General features: G+C 43.3%; 2 protein-coding genes across 7 annotated transcripts in view; one reads left to right on the top strand and one right to left on the bottom strand.

Annotated features, from left to right (window-relative positions):
- Nucleotides 1-9,646: 9,646 nt before the first annotated feature.
- Nucleotides 9,647-12,447, top strand: aptx (aprataxin). 3 transcript variants are annotated; one of them, XM_083533389.1, is made up of 9 exons: nucleotides 9,647-10,059; nucleotides 10,614-10,749; nucleotides 10,838-10,884; nucleotides 10,962-11,015; nucleotides 11,119-11,349; nucleotides 11,429-11,488; nucleotides 11,584-11,807; nucleotides 11,885-11,988; nucleotides 12,203-12,447. In XM_083533389.1, exons 2-9 carry the CDS (start codon nucleotides 10,620-10,622, stop codon nucleotides 12,355-12,357), a joined length of 1,005 nt encoding a protein of 334 aa, XP_083389515.1. In that variant the 5' UTR covers nucleotides 9,647-10,059; nucleotides 10,614-10,619; the 3' UTR covers nucleotides 12,358-12,447. The 3 variants fall into 3 exon arrangements, with proteins under 3 accessions (XP_083389515.1, XP_083389514.1, XP_083389516.1); XM_083533388.1 differs by having other exon boundaries at nucleotides 9,656-10,113; XM_083533390.1 differs by lacking the exon at nucleotides 9,647-10,059 and adding an exon at nucleotides 10,376-10,509.
- A 2-nt stretch (nucleotides 12,448-12,449) lies between these two features.
- The window catches only part of slc44a1a (solute carrier family 44 member 1a), a 5,419-nt gene continuing 1,542 nt past the window's right edge, over nucleotides 12,450-16,326 (bottom strand). For all 4 annotated transcript variants that reach the window (XM_083533384.1, XM_083533386.1, XM_083533387.1 and 1 more), the window contains exons 6-17: nucleotides 16,113-16,206; nucleotides 15,795-15,964; nucleotides 15,597-15,686; nucleotides 15,341-15,480; nucleotides 15,013-15,199; nucleotides 14,534-14,702; nucleotides 14,281-14,437; nucleotides 14,126-14,209; nucleotides 13,556-13,693; nucleotides 13,235-13,471; nucleotides 12,907-12,987; nucleotides 12,450-12,818 (exon numbers count right to left, since the gene is read on the bottom strand). In XM_083533384.1, the coding sequence (XP_083389510.1) occupies nucleotides 12,795-12,818; nucleotides 12,907-12,987; nucleotides 13,235-13,471; nucleotides 13,556-13,693; nucleotides 14,126-14,209; nucleotides 14,281-14,437; nucleotides 14,534-14,702; nucleotides 15,013-15,199; nucleotides 15,341-15,480; nucleotides 15,597-15,686; nucleotides 15,795-15,964; nucleotides 16,113-16,206 (1,571 nt within the window). In that variant the 3' untranslated portion in view covers nucleotides 12,450-12,794. The remainder of the gene's footprint in view (nucleotides 12,819-12,906; nucleotides 12,988-13,234; nucleotides 13,472-13,555; nucleotides 13,694-14,125; nucleotides 14,210-14,280; nucleotides 14,438-14,533; nucleotides 14,703-15,012; nucleotides 15,200-15,340; nucleotides 15,481-15,596; nucleotides 15,687-15,794; nucleotides 15,965-16,112; nucleotides 16,207-16,326) is intronic.

The raw sequence follows: 16,326 nt of genomic DNA, 5'->3' as shown, positions 1-16,326 counted from the left end.
ATTTCCGCAGATCATGAATCTAAATTCTTGTATTTCTTGCTTCATTTGATTTTATTTAAATATTGTGACTTGTTTACTTTGAGTCCTGAATCCTGTATATTGCTAGCTAAATTTACATATATATATAAAGCTGAAATACCACTGACTGACTCACTCACTCATCATGAAATCTCAAAAACCACTGAACGGATTGCGATGAAATTTGGAACATACCTTCCTCTTGGGTCTTAGGTGCTCACTAAGAAAGGGTTTTGAAAAATTCACTCTGGATCGCGGCCAACTCGCGAAAAACGCGATTTCTCACGCATTGTAAATTCTTCGAAATAACATTACGGATCCTAATAAAACTTACTACATTGTTTCTTATTAGATGTTAGATGCACGATAAAAATGATTTTCACAGTAGTTTGCCCTGTATCGCTACTACAAAGGGGTAGTACGTTATTTGTTGACGTTACGTTCTGATCTCTGATCATCCAGTCCTGCTCAGTGCTTACTGCTTATTGCCATATTGCTTAGCGTTCTGCCTTCCATAGCGAAGCACGGGTACTTTCAGCTAGTATTATATATACAGATCAAATAAAACTGTGAGCTGTAAGAAATTAGATTCACTGACACACAAATGATAATTAATAAAAAAATGTCAAAATAATTACACACACATTTTTTGAGTTAGAAATGACTCCCTGTAATTTTAGCCCTAATGAACGAACCAGTGGCGACTGTGATGAAGGAAAAACTCTCTCAGATGGTAAAACAAGGAAGAAACCTTGAGAGGAACCCAGACTCATCTGGGTGACATGATTAGTGTTAATATCAATATACATCAATGTCTCCTATAAAAGGGAAATAATATATGTACACATTATGCATGCACAGAGCTTTAGTTCACACTGGGGTGTATATACAGTGTACGAGCAGGAACATACAGTGGGCTGAGATTTCAAGTGTTTCAAGACAAATAAATATTTGCTGAAGCAGGAAGTTTTTTCCCCTTATAGTTTCATGCAGAGAATATAAAGATTAAAGATGACAATTGTGAGGCAAAGAAGAAAAACATTCTTTAAATGGAATGTAAGTTGATTGTGCTTTTATATGCTTAATTAATAGAACATATCTTGGGCTCGGTCCCGGTTCCGCATACATCTCTAACTGAGACAAGGTTTGAGCAACATTGCTGAGATGTGGAAAAAGTCAGAGACGTAATTCACACGCCCAGCTGATGACTGAAGCTGCCTTTCTTCTCCGACAGTTCTACTGTCTACCTGTCGTTACTGCTTTCCACTGTTTCTGGAAACGGCAGCGTTTGGATCATGTGCACCTCCAAAACTATCACTCTTGGTTTGGTGATTGTTCACTTTGAGTTCAATTACAATACAGTGATATGAATATTTACAGCTCTGAACATTTACAGCAAAAACACACAGCCAGATCCCAGATTTCAGACACAACAGATGAGATTGTTCAGATGATAAGCCGGGGGGTGTAAAACCAAAGAAAAGACACACCCAGCCTATTTGTGAGTTCGGGAAAGGCCTTAAACTACAACTTACATTTTTACACTTTACTATTTATGCTACTCACTCACACCTCCTTTTCTTCTTCTTCGTCTTTCGATTTCACCAAAAAAAAACCCCGAGCATGAAAGCAGAATTTTATGATTCTAGGAAAGGGTTGGACAAGAACAAGTGGAATGAATGTCAGTAATATATTTATTAAACTGACTCGTCACTGTTTTCAATGTTGTTATGTTACAGTCTGATACTACAACCATTCACATAGATCTTTTTCTCATTAATCTACACTTAATCTACACCCCCACGATGACAAACAGAACTTTAGAAATCAGACCGTTCGCCACAACGCTTGAAAATGAGTTCAAGTGCCTCCTCTCTTGATCACTCCTGAGATGTTTCTACACCTTGATCGGAGTCTATTTGTAATTTGTGGATTTGTAAAGACACACCTCTCTATAGAAGGTCTCACAGCTGTCAATGCAGATCAGAGCAAAAACCAAGGCATGAGGTCAACGCAAATGCCTGCAGAGCTCAGAAACATTGTTAAATTTTTGAAGGAACAGATCTGGGGAAGGTTATAAAACATTCTTCTCTACTGAAGATTCCCATGAGCACAGTGGCTGCCATAATTCTCAAATGGAAGAAGTGTGACACAACCAGGACTCTGGAAGAAGCTGGTTGCCTAGCCAAACTGAGCAAACCTGATGGTCACTCTGACTGAGAGATGTATGTGTGGAAATGCACAAGGATCCAGAAGGACAATCATCACAGCGATCTGAGCTTTATGGCAGAGTGGCTAGACAGAAGCCTCTCTTCTGTGCAACCCATGGAAGACCACTTGGAGTTTGCCAACAGGCACCTGAAGGAGACCCATACTGTGTGGAAATGATCTGGTGTGATGAACCCAGGATTGAACTGTTCAACCTCAGTTCTAAAATTTGTATCTGGAAGAAACCAGGCACCTCTGTATCGTGCACCAAATGCACCATTTCAGAAACTTAGAACACTTAATCTGTTTATGAATCTCTTTTAATTTGAGTCTGGATTGCAAACACAAACTCAGAAAACAGGCCTCCATCCAATAGGTTTCAGCACCATGAACTGGGACAGCGCTGTGATTCATCACTGCACAGAATAAAGAATTTAATATCAGAGTTTTGCAAGTTGATGAAATTTCTAGAGGAGACATTAGCGAGCTCAGGGAAACGCACAGAAGAAACCAAATGCAAGTATCATGACACAACTCCATCAAGTTCTGGAGCAGGAAATTAACTCTGGTGAGGTGCCTTGACCTATGGATTGGTCTCATGGTAATTGGGGTAAACTGTAATTGTACAGTTTGATTCTCTACTAGTAGAAGAGTAGGTCAAGTGAAAGAGCACTCAACAATCACCTCCCTCTTTACCTCCCCCCCTCTTTATTTCCTGTCCCTTTTTTTCACTTCAGATCTGCCTGATTTAGATGATGGAACTGTAATGAATGGATGTTGAGGATGAGGACAAGGTTCCCTTCTGAGTCCGGTTCTTCTCAAGGATTCTTCCTCCGGCCATTTAAGGGAGTTTTTCCTTCACCACAGTCACCACTTTCTCGCTCATTAGGGACGAACTCATAAGGAACAAACGTAGGAATGTATATTTTAATCACCTCTTTATCTCTGTAAAGCTGCTTTGGGGAAAAAATTGCTAGACATTTAAAATTGCTAGACAAATCAAACCGAATCGGAATTGAACATGAATGGCAGCGACAGCAGCTGTTAATGGAGCGAAGGAATAACATTTACGAAAGAAGAAATGAACCGCGATGCGACTCAGTAAACCTTTATTATCAAATGAATTTGCATGTGCTGGTTATTCCAGTTACGTGGGATTTTTACCATGACGTTTGAGTGTTTTCTTCTTCTTGTTTACAATAGTGGTTTAGTGTTTGAGATTGTGGTGTAACGTTCGGCGGATCTCAGACATGTAACTGATCAACCAGCTTTTCTTTCTGCATTCATCTCTAATCCATCATCCACGATAATAGAACATTTACACATCTGTGACTTCATCAATGCTTAAAACTGTAGGACGTTGTGGGATGTCAATTTCTCTACTCAAGTATGGTACAGTTTATACTCTCTAACATACTAAACAAAACGTTAACGTCCCACAGCCCAAAGTCTGCATACAAACACCCGAACAAAATGCCACGTTGACCAGGAAAAAATATCCTCTGATGAACAAGCAAACAAAACACACGGAGGTCGAGAGGTTTCTGCTCTGCTTTGTTTTAATGATAAAAATGCAGATGTGCAGAGTAACATAGAGACCAGGAAAATATTTCTGCTTCATAATATGTGAGGAATAAAATCAACGCAGATAAATCGATAAAGAAACGGCAACAGGAAGAAATCAGCCCGGGCATAACCCCGGATCAGAGAGTGCATTTTTAATAGGGTCATTTCTTCATTAAACCTGTGGGTTTGAGTTCTTCAGGAGAGTTTACCACATCTCGATGATGTGGAAAAACCTACAGTTGGAACACGTCAAACTTTTAAAAACATTTACATAGCAGTTCTGAAAATCTTTTACCGTACAAACCCAATTCCAAAAACGTGAATGACAAACAAAACGCGACGTTTCGCAAATCTCGTAAACCCGTGTTTTATTCACAATAGAACGTCGGAAATATATCGAATGTTGAAATCTGAGAGAAAAAAAACAAAAAACAAAAAACAAAGGGTCATTTTGAATGTAACGGCTGCAACCCGTCTCAAAAAAAATTGGGACAGAGCATCTAAAGTCTGGAGAAAAAAAAACAGTTGGAGATACGTTTTGGAAACTATTGAGGTTCAATGGGATGATTGGGGTATAAATAGTGTATCTTAGAGAGGCAGAGTCTCTCAGAAGTAAAGACAGGCAGAACTTCACCAATATGTGGAAGATTTGTATACAATTTTGGAATAATGTTTGTCAACATCAAATTGCAAAACAGTTCAATATCTCATCACCTCAATCAGTTTTTAATCCAATGCTCTCAATACTAGTTTGGAACATGTCTGTTTAAAACATCAGATGATCGACAACTTATGAGGAACGCAAACCTGCCCATCTGGTACCAAAGTTTCTAACAATTGTTCCTCATTCTGAGCATTGAACTAACCATTAAAGTGTTTTCCTGAAACGGTGTGATGCTTTGCTGCCACCTGATCGACTGATGAGATGGCTGCATGAACGTGCAGATGTTCAGGTGTTCCTAATAAATTCTATGGGTTCTAAGGTTTTAGGCAGAGGTGGGAAGTAACGGAGTACAAATACTTTGTTACTGTATTTAAGTAGATTTTTTCAGTACTTTACTCCACTATTTACTTTCCAGACAACTTTTTACTTTTACTCATTAAATTTTTACACAAATATCTGTACTTTTTACTTCTTACATTTTCAAAACCAGCTCGTTACTTTAGATTTAATCCATTGATTTGGTGAAATATCACATTTTTATTTTCACTGCGTGCTGATTTCAGCCGAACAACCGATTTCCTGTTACTGCGCGTCTTTTTCACTCCGCTGGTGTATAAAGTCCTGACCCTCACTCTTTACAAAGAGAAGAATCAGCAGACAGAAGGCAGTAAGAAGTTTGGGGTTAATGTGGATGAGACAGAGGGAGTCAGTGATGAGAACTTGACTGAGAACAGACACATTCATGATGATCATCATCTTTTCCCTGCTTGTGGTAACAACGTGGGCGTAAATCCCGGGGGGGGACAGAGGGGACATGTCCCCCCCCATCCGAGGGTTGTGCCCCCCCAAAAAAAATTATCTAAAAATATCGCACTCTCTATTGTAAACAATATATCTATGTATACCTAAATACCCCTTCCTCACAGTGGTTTGACCCACTGCCTGCTTTCCCAGTTCATCTCACCTACTCTACACACACGAGTCAGGTGTGTGTTCATCTCACCTACTCTACACACACGAGTCAGGTGTGTGTCTGCGACTCAATTAATGTTCAACTCCATTAACTAGAGGATTTTATTCACTTTAAATAAAGCGATTCTCTTTAATGTAGTTGATGCAGACTCATTCATAAATTAGTTGCGGCAAAAATGCTGATTAGCGATGTAATTTTCCATGAATCTGCTCTATTAGTGATTAAAATATGACTTATCTAGTGAACGTTTGTTTACAATAGCTTGTAGCATAGTTGCACTGCAGCTAACACTGCAACTAATGTACTAGTGCACTGCAGCTAACACGGCAACTAACGTACTAGTGCACTGCAGCTAACACTGCAACTAACATACTAGTGCACTGCAGCTAACATGGCAACTAACGTACTAGTGCACTGCAACTAACACTGCAACTAACGTACTAGTGCACTGCAGCTAACACTGCAACTAACGTACTATTGCACTGCAACTAACACTGCAACTAATGTACTAGTGCACTGCAACGAACACTGCAACTAATGTACTAGTGCACTGCAGCTAACACGGCAACTAACGTACTAGTGCACTGCAACTAACACTGCAACTAACGTACTAGTGCACTGCAGCTAACACGGCAACTAACGTACTAGTGCACTGCAGCTAACACTGCAACTAACGTACTAGTGCACTGCAACTAACACTGCAACTAACGTACTAGTGCACTGCAGCTAACACGGCAACTAACGTACTAGTGCACTGCAACTAACACTGCAACTAACGTACTAGTGCACTGCAGCTAACACTGCAACTAACGTACTAGTGCACTTCAACTAACACGGCAACTAATGTACTATTGCACTGCAACTAACACTGCAACTAATGTACTAGTGCACTGCAACTAACACTGCAACTAATGTACTAGTGCACTGCAACTAACACGGCAACTAATGTACTAGTGCACTGCAACTAACACTGCAACTAATGTACTAGTGCACTGCAACTAACACTGCAACTAATGTACTAGTGCACTGATTGCTCCAACAGTGGACCTTTTTTCACCAAGCTGCTTGGCAATTTCCCCGTAGCCCTTTCCAGCCTTGTGGAGGTGTACAATTTTGTCTCTAGTGTCTTTGGACAGCTCTTTGGTCTTGGCCATGTTAGTAGTTGGATTCTTACTGATTGTATGGGGTGGACAGGTGTCTTTATGCAGCTAACGACCTCAAACAGGTGCATCTAATTTAGGATAATAAATGTAGTGGAGGTGGACATTTTAAAGGCAGACTAACAGGTCTTTGAGGGTCAGAATTCTAGCTGATAGACAGGTGTTTAAATACTTATTTGCAGCTGTATCATACAAATAAATAGTTTAAAAATCATATATTGTGATTTTCGGATTTTTTTTTTTATTATTATGTCTCTCACAGTGGACATGCACCTACGATGACAATTTCAGACCCCTCCATGATTTCTAAGTGGGAGAACTTGCAAAATAGCAGCGTGTTCAAATACTTATTTTCCTCACTGTATATATATATTTGGCTGTCAAAATTCCAACTATTTTAAACAGCACTAAATGTTATTAACACGCTATATATCTAATATTAATATGATGTGAGGTCCAGTTAACAGCTAAAACAGGTAGAAGTAATAACTACTTTTTACTTAAGTACATGTCAGAGCCAAGACTTCTTTACTTTCACTTAAGTAAAACGGTATAATCGGTACTTCAACTTTTACCCGAGTATTCTAAAACATGAGAGCCTGTATTCAGTCCAATGGTATGGAGATGCAATGTTCTAATCGGAACGCAGGATCAAAGCGAGGAGCTTCAGATCTTCTATAATTAGTATTTTGGCTAGACATAACTGTAGGAACCCCAATTCTCCTTCCTTCAGAATCACCCCTACACCATTTCTCTTTCCATCCACACCATGATAAAACAGTTTAAACACCTCCAATGTTCCTGCTCTTACTCCCTTTCCACTTGGTCTCCTGAACACACAACAGATCTACCTTTCTCCTCTCCATCATATCAGCTATCTCTCTCCCTTTACCCGTCATAGTACTAACATTTAAAGTACCAACCCGAACCTCTACTCTCCTACACTGCTCCTTTTCCTGCCGTCTCTGTAGACGCCTTCCTCCTCTCCTTCTCCTCCTTCGGCCAACAGTAGCACAATTTCCACCGGTACCCTGTCGGCTAACGATACCTGTGGCGGTCGTTGTTAACCCGGGCCTCGACCGATCCGGTATGAAATTCTCATTTGTGATCCGCATATTTGATTTGGCACATGTTTTACGCTGGACGTCCTTCATAACACAAACCTCCACATTTATCCGGGCTTGAGACCGACACTGAGAGTGACCTGATACAGCTTTCTACCCAAAATGAAAACAATTATTAAATTTAATTATTTATTGAATTGATTTATTTGTGTAATCAAAATTTGAATTATAGATTATCAGAGAAACCTTGAGTATTTATGTTTTTGCTGTTTTTTTTAGGTAATCAGATGTTTAGATGTGGATTATGTTCTGTTCGTATTTTAAGAACACTAACTAAAAGCGAAAGGGAAAATAAATTCTCAATAAACTCCAGGCTGAGATTGCTTAAAAGGATTCGATGATGGTCGCATTTCAGACAGTCCTGTTCATTACAGTGTCAGTGACTGACAGACACACAGGTCTTTCAGCTTGACTGAAAGGAAAAAAACCCAAAACTGTCGATCTGTCATGCTGCAGGTTTTGCTTTCAATCTCCAGAACAAAAAAACAACAACTTGCGAGTGCACAGAAAAAAATCTGCAGGTAAAAAAAAACTCCAGCAAATATGAAAGTGTCCCTTTAAACTTGAGTAAAAGTACAGAAGAATTTGCCTTCAAATGTACTTGAGTATCTAAAGTACAAATTTACTATAACTATAATGTTCCTATTATCATTTTTGTCACAAGATTCTTTACTTAATCACCTCAGTTTATGTGCAAAGACTCAGAAATGATCGGAATCCAGAATCAGGTTTATGTGCCAAAGAATTTGGTTCCAGCTGTTGGTGAAGCTCCAATGCAGAGGTGGAAGTAATAAAGTACAAAAACTCCATTACTGTATTAAGTAGATTTTTCTGGTAGCAGTATTTTACTTCACTATTTATTTTTCATGATTTTTTTTAATGACGGCATGACAGATTGACAGTTTTGTTTTTACTTTTATTGTAATGTCACTCGAGCTGAAAAACCGTGTGTCTGTCAGTCGCTGAACACTGTAATGAACAGAAATGTCTGAAATGCGACCATCATCGAATCCATTACAGGAATATCAGCCTGGAGTTTATTGAGAAATTTCCCTTTTGCTTTCAATTCATGTGTGATACAAATAGAACATAATCCACATCTAAACATCTGATTAACTAAAAATAACAGCAAAAAAATACAAATAAATACTAAAAGTTTCTCTGATAATCTAGAATTAAAATTTTTACTTCACAAATAAATCGGATTAGAAACTACATTTTTTTTATTACATTTAATTAATTGGTCATTTTGGGGAACAGGGGGTAGAAAGGTGTATACTGGTGTATATGGTGGACTGGGGAACAGGGGGTAGAAAGGTGAAGCTGAAGTCTGCTAGAAGCTCTGCAGTACAGTAGTGAACACCACACACACACACACACACACACACACACACACACACACACACACACACACACACACACCTCACTATCTGTTTGAAATGCTGCCCTCTGGCGGCGCTACTACACACTACAGCTGCAGGACACAAGAACAGATGTTTTCACCTCATGAGCATTTATTTATAATTATCTCTTATCCAGATGGATTTACACAAATATTTCACTTTGTGATTTAATAATTCATCCATTAAAGTAATATTTATATATCATCTTATTCTCTTCTTCTTCTTCTTCTTTCAGCTTCTCTCATTAGGGGGCGCCACAGCGGATCATTCGTCTCCACACCCCCTGTCCTCTACATCTGCCTCTTTCACACCAACTACCTGCATGTCTTCCTTCACCACATCCATGAACCTACTTCTTATCCTTCCTCTTTTATATATATATATATATAATTTGATTATTGACTGTGATGCAATTCTGCCCAGTTGCACACATCTGTATAAGATTTGTTTAGCAGGATTATCACACAGAAACTCGCATTTTACTTTTATTTTGAAAGTCTGTTTCCTGAACCAGACCGGAAGTGACCCACAAATACGTTATTATTATGCATTGATTCCGTTCCAAATGCAGTCGGATTGTCTCCTCTCTTCTCCCTTTCTCTCCTCTCTTCTCCCTTTCTCTCCTCTCTCTCTCTCTCTCTCTCTCTCTCTCTCTCTCCTCTCTCTCTCTCTCTCTCTCTCTCTCTCTCTTCACTATATAGTGAGTGTGGGTTTGTTAGTGGAGTTAGTGAGCTTGGAGGAAGGAGCAGGTGAACACTGAGCAGGAGACTGAGGTTCACAGCGCTGCTTAGTGTCCAGCTTTAAATCCAGTTACACTGAGACTGGACTGAGGACAGGAGGGGGACAGGAGGAAGTGTGTCGTTGATTCGATTGATGTACGAGTTTCTCCGGGTTTCTGTAGGAACAGTGTGATGTATAAGTGTCTCTGAGGAACTGAACACAGGTAATGTTTCATCTTCATCATCTTCATCCTACTAAGTCCTGCACTGGGGAAGAGGTAAGGACGAGGAGCTCCACAGTGTGGGGTATTAACTGGGGTAGGACGGGGTAGATCGGGGGTAGGACGGGAGTAGATTGGGGGTACGAGAGGGGTAGATCGGGGGTAGGACGGGAGTAGATTGGGGGTAGGACGTGGGTACGAGAGGGGTAGGACAGGGGTAGATCGGGGGTAGGACAGGGGTAGATTGGGGGTAGGACAGGGGTAGATTGGGGGTAGGACAGGGGTAGATTGGGGGTAGACTGGTGGCAGGATAGGGGTACATCAGGGGAATATTTGTGTGTCTGTGTTTAGACATGTGTTTAGGTTATTTTTCTAAAATTTCTGTCCTGAAGAAGTCATTCAATGAGTTTTGAGGAACATCATCATGTGACGTGTTTGAGATCAGATTGAGACGTAGCAGAAACGCAGCGCCGCTCCGACACTCCTGGAAGAAAACCGAGGGCTGTGCAGGAATAGGTTGTGTGATGTGATGTTTTGTGGTGGTGTGTGTTTTTCAGGAGGAAATGTTGACTTGTTGGTTGGTGAGTGAGGAGGAGATCCATCATCCCATCCAGCTCCTTCATCATCACACACACACTCTGGGGCGAAGTCCAGAAACTAAGATCAAAGACCAGAAATGCTCCAGACAACAAGGTAAGGAGGTGTTTTACAAGGGGATCGAGTGTGGAATCTCCTGGTGGTGGTGGTGGTGGGATTCTAATCCGCTTCTGAACGTTCACAGTGGAACTGAGAGCAGATTGTAAGCGAGGGTTCGTCAGCGTGAAGCAGGTGAGATCAGGAAATTGTTTTATTTGTCGGAAATGAAATGTTTCTATCGGTGGATCTCATCAGCACGTCTCCTACAGTTAGGCAGCAATCCATCAAGCCTGGATGATGTGGTCGTGGGCAAAGGCAACCAGGTAAAAGCAGCTCCTGACCTGATCACATGACCTGAATACACGTTCCAATCAGTAACTGAGACTGTTGTACAGGTCACAACGTTTCCTTCACCTCTGCAACCAGGTGACCTTCAAACCCGGCCAGAAGCTCTACCTGCTCAACAGGCTTTACCCGTACACGCTGCAGTTCAGAGACGAATCAACATCTGGCTCTTCGGCCCCTGAGGAGAAAAGCAGACCGATGAAGAGACCACACCAGAGAGACACAGAGGAAGAGAAAAACGAGGAGAAGGCAAAGAGCTCCAGGACTTCAGGAGCTTCCTGTTCCTTCCAGCCGGAGAACCCACCTGGGAAGGTCTGCATGCTCGGTTTATTGGTCGTTTAGTGTGAGATTGTGAGTGTGTGATAAATCATGAAGGGTTTGTTCTCCACAGGAAGCCACAGGTCACTGGAGTCAAGGTCTCCGGGTCTCAATGCAGGACCCCAGCATGCAGGTGGGTCCACACCAGTTTAGTAGATTTATCACGGATCATCTCCCGACAGCAGAACTTATCTCCTCACGCACCGCTCCCCGTTTTGTGTTCCTCAGGTGTACAAAGACGAGAAGGTGGTGGTGATTAAGGACAAGTATCCAAAGGCGCGGTACCACTGGCTGGTCCTGCCGTGGGACTCCATCTCCAGCCTGAAGGCTCTGAGGTCCGAGCACGTTGAGCTGCTGAGACACATGGAGCAGGTCGGAGATCGCATGGTGCAGCAGCAGAGTCCAAACAGGCTCCACTTCCGTCTGGGTTACCACGCCATCCCGAGCATGAGGTCCACCATGTTCCTGTATCTCACCAGTGTTCTTCACAGCAGATCTTACAGTTGTTCTCTCTTTTTTTCTCTCTCAGCCACGTTCACCTTCACGTCATCAGCCAGGACTTTGATTCTCCATGTCTGAAGAATAAGAAACACTGGAACTCCTTCACCACGGATTACTTCATTAACTCTCAGGGTAAGGAAGCGGGAACCGAATGATCTGAGGAACGGCAGTGTGTGTGTGTGTGTGTGTGTGTGTGTGTGTGTGTGTGTGTGTGTTGCTTTAATAGTAAAACAATAATAAAAAATGAGACCAAGGTTGAAGAATTTTTGCTTCTTTTTAATCCATTTTTTACTCTGCTTTCATCCCGTTTGTCTCCTGATTAACTCCAGATGTTTGCGTTTTCCAGATGTCATCGCCATGCTGGAGAGAGACGGCCGCGTCAGCGTGAAGGACGGAGCCGGCGAGCTCCTGAAGCTCCCGCTGAGATGCCACGTCTGCCGCGAAGAGCAAACCACCATGCCCAAGCTGAAGGAACACATCCGGACTCACCTGCTGTCCTGAGAGCCGGGGACGAGGATTCCGGATCGGAATTCCAGGCGCAGTCACGAGTTTGGAATGAATTTCGGTCGAAATAAAAGCGACAGAGTTGCACAGAGAGTCGTGCGTTTTTATTGTGCAATAAACCCCTCCCCAACACACACACACACACACACACACACACACACACTTTATCTACAGCTGTAAGCTGTACAGGAAAACATCTATTCTACGATTAGTGTGACGTTTATTTATAAAAGTGAAGTAAAAAAAAAAAAAAGTACAAAATGACTAAAAACGTACAAATTCTTGTCGCTGACTAAAATTCAGCTCGTACGCGATGCTGCATAGCTGCTGCGCAGGCGATGCAGTTACACGCTACACAAGTTCTAATCGCCGGAGTGTTGAGGTTGTAGATCAGGACGTCCTGATGATGATGATGAAGATAAAGAGGAGACGGTTCAGGCTGACGTTCCTCCTGTGGTCTAAAATACACACAAAAAAAAAACCACTTCAATATCATGCTCTCGAATAAAAACCCAAACAAACTGAAGAACGAGAGAACGGGTGTACCATGGGTTTCATTTCCTTGCTGTCTCCACCTTCTGCTTTCCGTCCCTCAGCCTCGGCCTTCCTGCTGCTCTCCACAAACTCCTGCGCGAACATCAGATAAAAAAAAAAATATGCTCGAGAGTCGCGTAGAATAGAGATTGACATGGCAGAGGTAGAGCTGCACCCGGAACAGGAAAAGGACGTCTGGATTTATTATGTCTGATGATTTGTGACCCATATTTTTTGTCCGTTTTTTGAGACAAATGTGAGATGCAGATCCATAATACATACATCTATGGAAGGAGTCTCCAGCGTCAGCACTTTGTACCAGGACTGTGGACGTTCTTACCATGAGCGCTTTGTCCATGTAGTACTCTCGGCCGGGGCTTCCGTCGTTGTACTTGGTGTCGATGGCGAAGCAGAGGAAGAGAACGTCCACCACCATCTCGAACACCGACAGGAAGCAGTGCGCCACCAGGAAGGCGAACACGCACACGATGATGAGCGGCAGAACCCACACCGTGTACTCACGCTGGTAATTCAGCGCCAACACGCCCGCGAACGCCGTGCAGGACACGATCAGGACCTGAAAAAAAATCACATCGCGGAAACGTCACAGCGCGCATCAACTTCCAGGAGAAGATCGAGGAACCCGACGCTCCTCACGCACCTTTCCCAGGAACAGGACGAAGTCTCCGACGGAGTTGATGGTGGCGACGCGCAGCACGTTCTCAGCCAGGATGATGAAGGCGTCTCGGGCAGACGTGCAGAATCCGGTGCTGTTGATGGCCGTAGCCACGTAGGCGTTCTCCAGAGAAGAGAGCACTCGTAAACCATCCACAATTCTAACTTCCACAATTCTAACTTAACGTTAAAAGGCCAAAAGTTTGCGGACACCCAACCCTGAGATTGGCACCTGAATCTTTTTGAACATCATCTCCATCTACTCTTATAAGAAGCTCCATTAGAAGGAGACCTTGCAAATGGTATCTTCATGGAGCTGGCTGAATAAATGATGTGTGTGTACAACTTTGTGTAATAGTTTGGTGAAGGACAAACACATGGTTGGGGAAAAGTCAGGTGTCCTGATACTTTTGGCCAGACAGGGTGTGTTGAACATTCAAAACGATACACACAGTTCGGTTCCTCTGACGGTTCTTACCTTGTGATCACATTTATACAGGGATTTATTGTGTGTGTGTGTGTGTGTGTGTGTGTGTGTGTGTGTGTGTGTATGTACCTGGTTCAGGTAACTGAGGCACTTCTCGAGACACCACAGGCAGCACACACACGCTTTGATCATGCAGCGAGCGCAGGCGTTCTCCTGCAGGAAATCAGAAGATCAGTACGAAGGCGCGCGGTAACGCAGGATCGAACGGAGACGGGGAAACTCACGCTGCCTTTCAGCTGGCTGTGGATGTAGGTGAGGACGAGGCGTGGGATCTCCACCAGCGTGATGATGAAGGCTCCTTTCGCCACCGTGCCCAGATGATAGCGCATCAGACGCATGGCTGAAGACAGGACGGGGGTCAGGGGAAGCTGAGACTTGTCTCTGTCACACGGGGGGGTGGAGGAGACAAACACCTGAATGTAACTCGAAACGGATAAAAATTTTTTAAACATACGCGTCCGACCTTCAACCTCTTACCTGGTGAAGTAGTACGAAACGACCGCGCCTGCGATCGTCATCTGTTGGCAGGCCAGGATAAACTCGCTGATCCAGATGAGACCCACGGCGTGGTACCACACCATGTACTGTAACGGGCCGTCCATCTTGAACTCCACCAGCTCCGTCTGATTGTTCTTCACTGGACTTCCTGTGGAACAGAGACGCGCGTGTCAGCCACTGGAGATTTCCATGGAGGACGCCGGTTAGAAAAACTGGTCATTTCTGATGCAGGACCTTTTTCTGATCAAACATCTCTAACATCAGAGAGGAACAACCCTGGCGGACGTCTTGCAGGACATGGACGAGTTGCAAGAACATTTTGGGGAAAATCTCTGCAAATACAACACATTTATTGTGTGTGGTTTTTTTCCCCTTCATTTACATACAATTGGATCAGGTGCACTCTGGTGCCCCCTACAGGTTTACACGAGACATACAGCTCCGAACATCAAACAGACCTGCGGTACCAAGAAGCAGCAGCACGGTGATCCAGTAAACCCAGAAGAGCATGAGCGTGAGGAAGGTCCAAAACGGCTGCAGGACCAGCAGAGGAAGAGATCCGAACACTTTACTGGCCACGCGGAACAGAGCGATGGTCAAGGCGACTCGTTTCCTCATGAAGAACAGCAGCAGGAGCAGAACCGCCTGCCGGAGAAACCCCGCTAAAGTTCAAACCTGATTCGGTTCTATTTCAATCAAACGCAAAAAAACGGATGGAAAAACTAATCCGGACTTCTGCAAAGTTCTCCGACGAGTCGCGGAATAAAGGGAGGAGGAGTTCAGTACCGTGAAGATCGTAGCTGCTACGGCGTAGACCAGCAGAGCTTTCTGGTTGTCCACAGCCACGGCTAGCTCGTTAGCAGGCATAGTGGCGTTGACCGAGTTCCGGTGGTCCACGTAAAGCCACCAGAGAACTCCAGTTCCACCTGAGAGAAGAAACACCTGCGTTTAAATACTTCTGATCTTCTACACGTCAACGTTTGAGGATGTTCTCACGCTTTCTGGCGGCGTTTCAGTAAATATTCAACAAAAAAAAACCAACCTAAGGATCCGAGAACCACAACGGCGGTGAGGAGCCACACCAGGACCACTGAGATGTAGCGGATCACTGCCATCAGAATGATGCTCAGAACTGCACCCAGAAGCAGAAGAAACAGGGATACAAGATCATCAACATCATCATCATCATCATCACAGACTGATGCAACCAAGAGAACATGGAGAGAGAGAAAGGCGTTACCCAGAGACAGTAAACACAGCCCCATGATGATCTCCTTGGAGGTCATGACCCCAGCGATGACCCTGTGCAGAACGCTGTTGTCGCTGACGAACGTGACGACGGCCTCGGCGAACTTGGAGAAGCAGGAGATATCAGCCGGGGTGCAGCGGTGGAAGATCGGAATAGACTGACTACAGGAGGAACCGAAGAAGATAAATGGAGGTGTTAATGCTGTACGTCAAGGATCTTCATCCTGGTGTATAAACATCTAAAATGTAAAGCATCTACAGATACTGAAGAGTGATATCAGCCTGGATGAAGATGATGTTATGTTCTTGCCTGGGGGGAACCGGGAGCTTGGGGCATTTCGTGGCTCTGTTCGGATCGTCTGGATATGCGTCTGGATTAATCTCATAGGAACACAAATTCGATCCTGGAAACAACAACAACAACAAAAAAAACATCCCTCAGTTCTTTCATTCTGAGAATCTTCTCAATCCAGAGCCTGAGCATTGGGTCATCGTTTGGTTTTCCCTTTTGAGCTGATGATCAT

Source organism: Silurus aristotelis, assembly GCF_946808225.1.
Source record: "Silurus aristotelis genome assembly, chromosome: 27".
Classification (NCBI taxonomy): Eukaryota; Metazoa; Chordata; class Actinopteri; order Siluriformes; family Siluridae; genus Silurus; species Silurus aristotelis.
The sequence above is the reverse complement of the archived record's forward strand: the minus strand, read 5'-3'. Positions and strand labels throughout refer to the sequence as shown.

Excerpts from the sequence above, each read along its gene's own strand:
- aptx (XM_083533388.1), top strand. The coding sequence starts at position 10,063 with ATGTTTCATCTTCATCATCTTCATCCTACTAAGTCCTGCACTGGGGAA. Across the intron at positions 10,885-10,961 it reads GGTTCGTCAGCGTGAAGCAG|TTAGGCAGCAATCCATCAAG; the intron begins GTGAGATCAGGA and ends CGTCTCCTACAG. Across the intron at positions 11,350-11,428 it reads CGGAGAACCCACCTGGGAAG|GAAGCCACAGGTCACTGGAG; the intron begins GTCTGCATGCTC and ends TGTTCTCCACAG.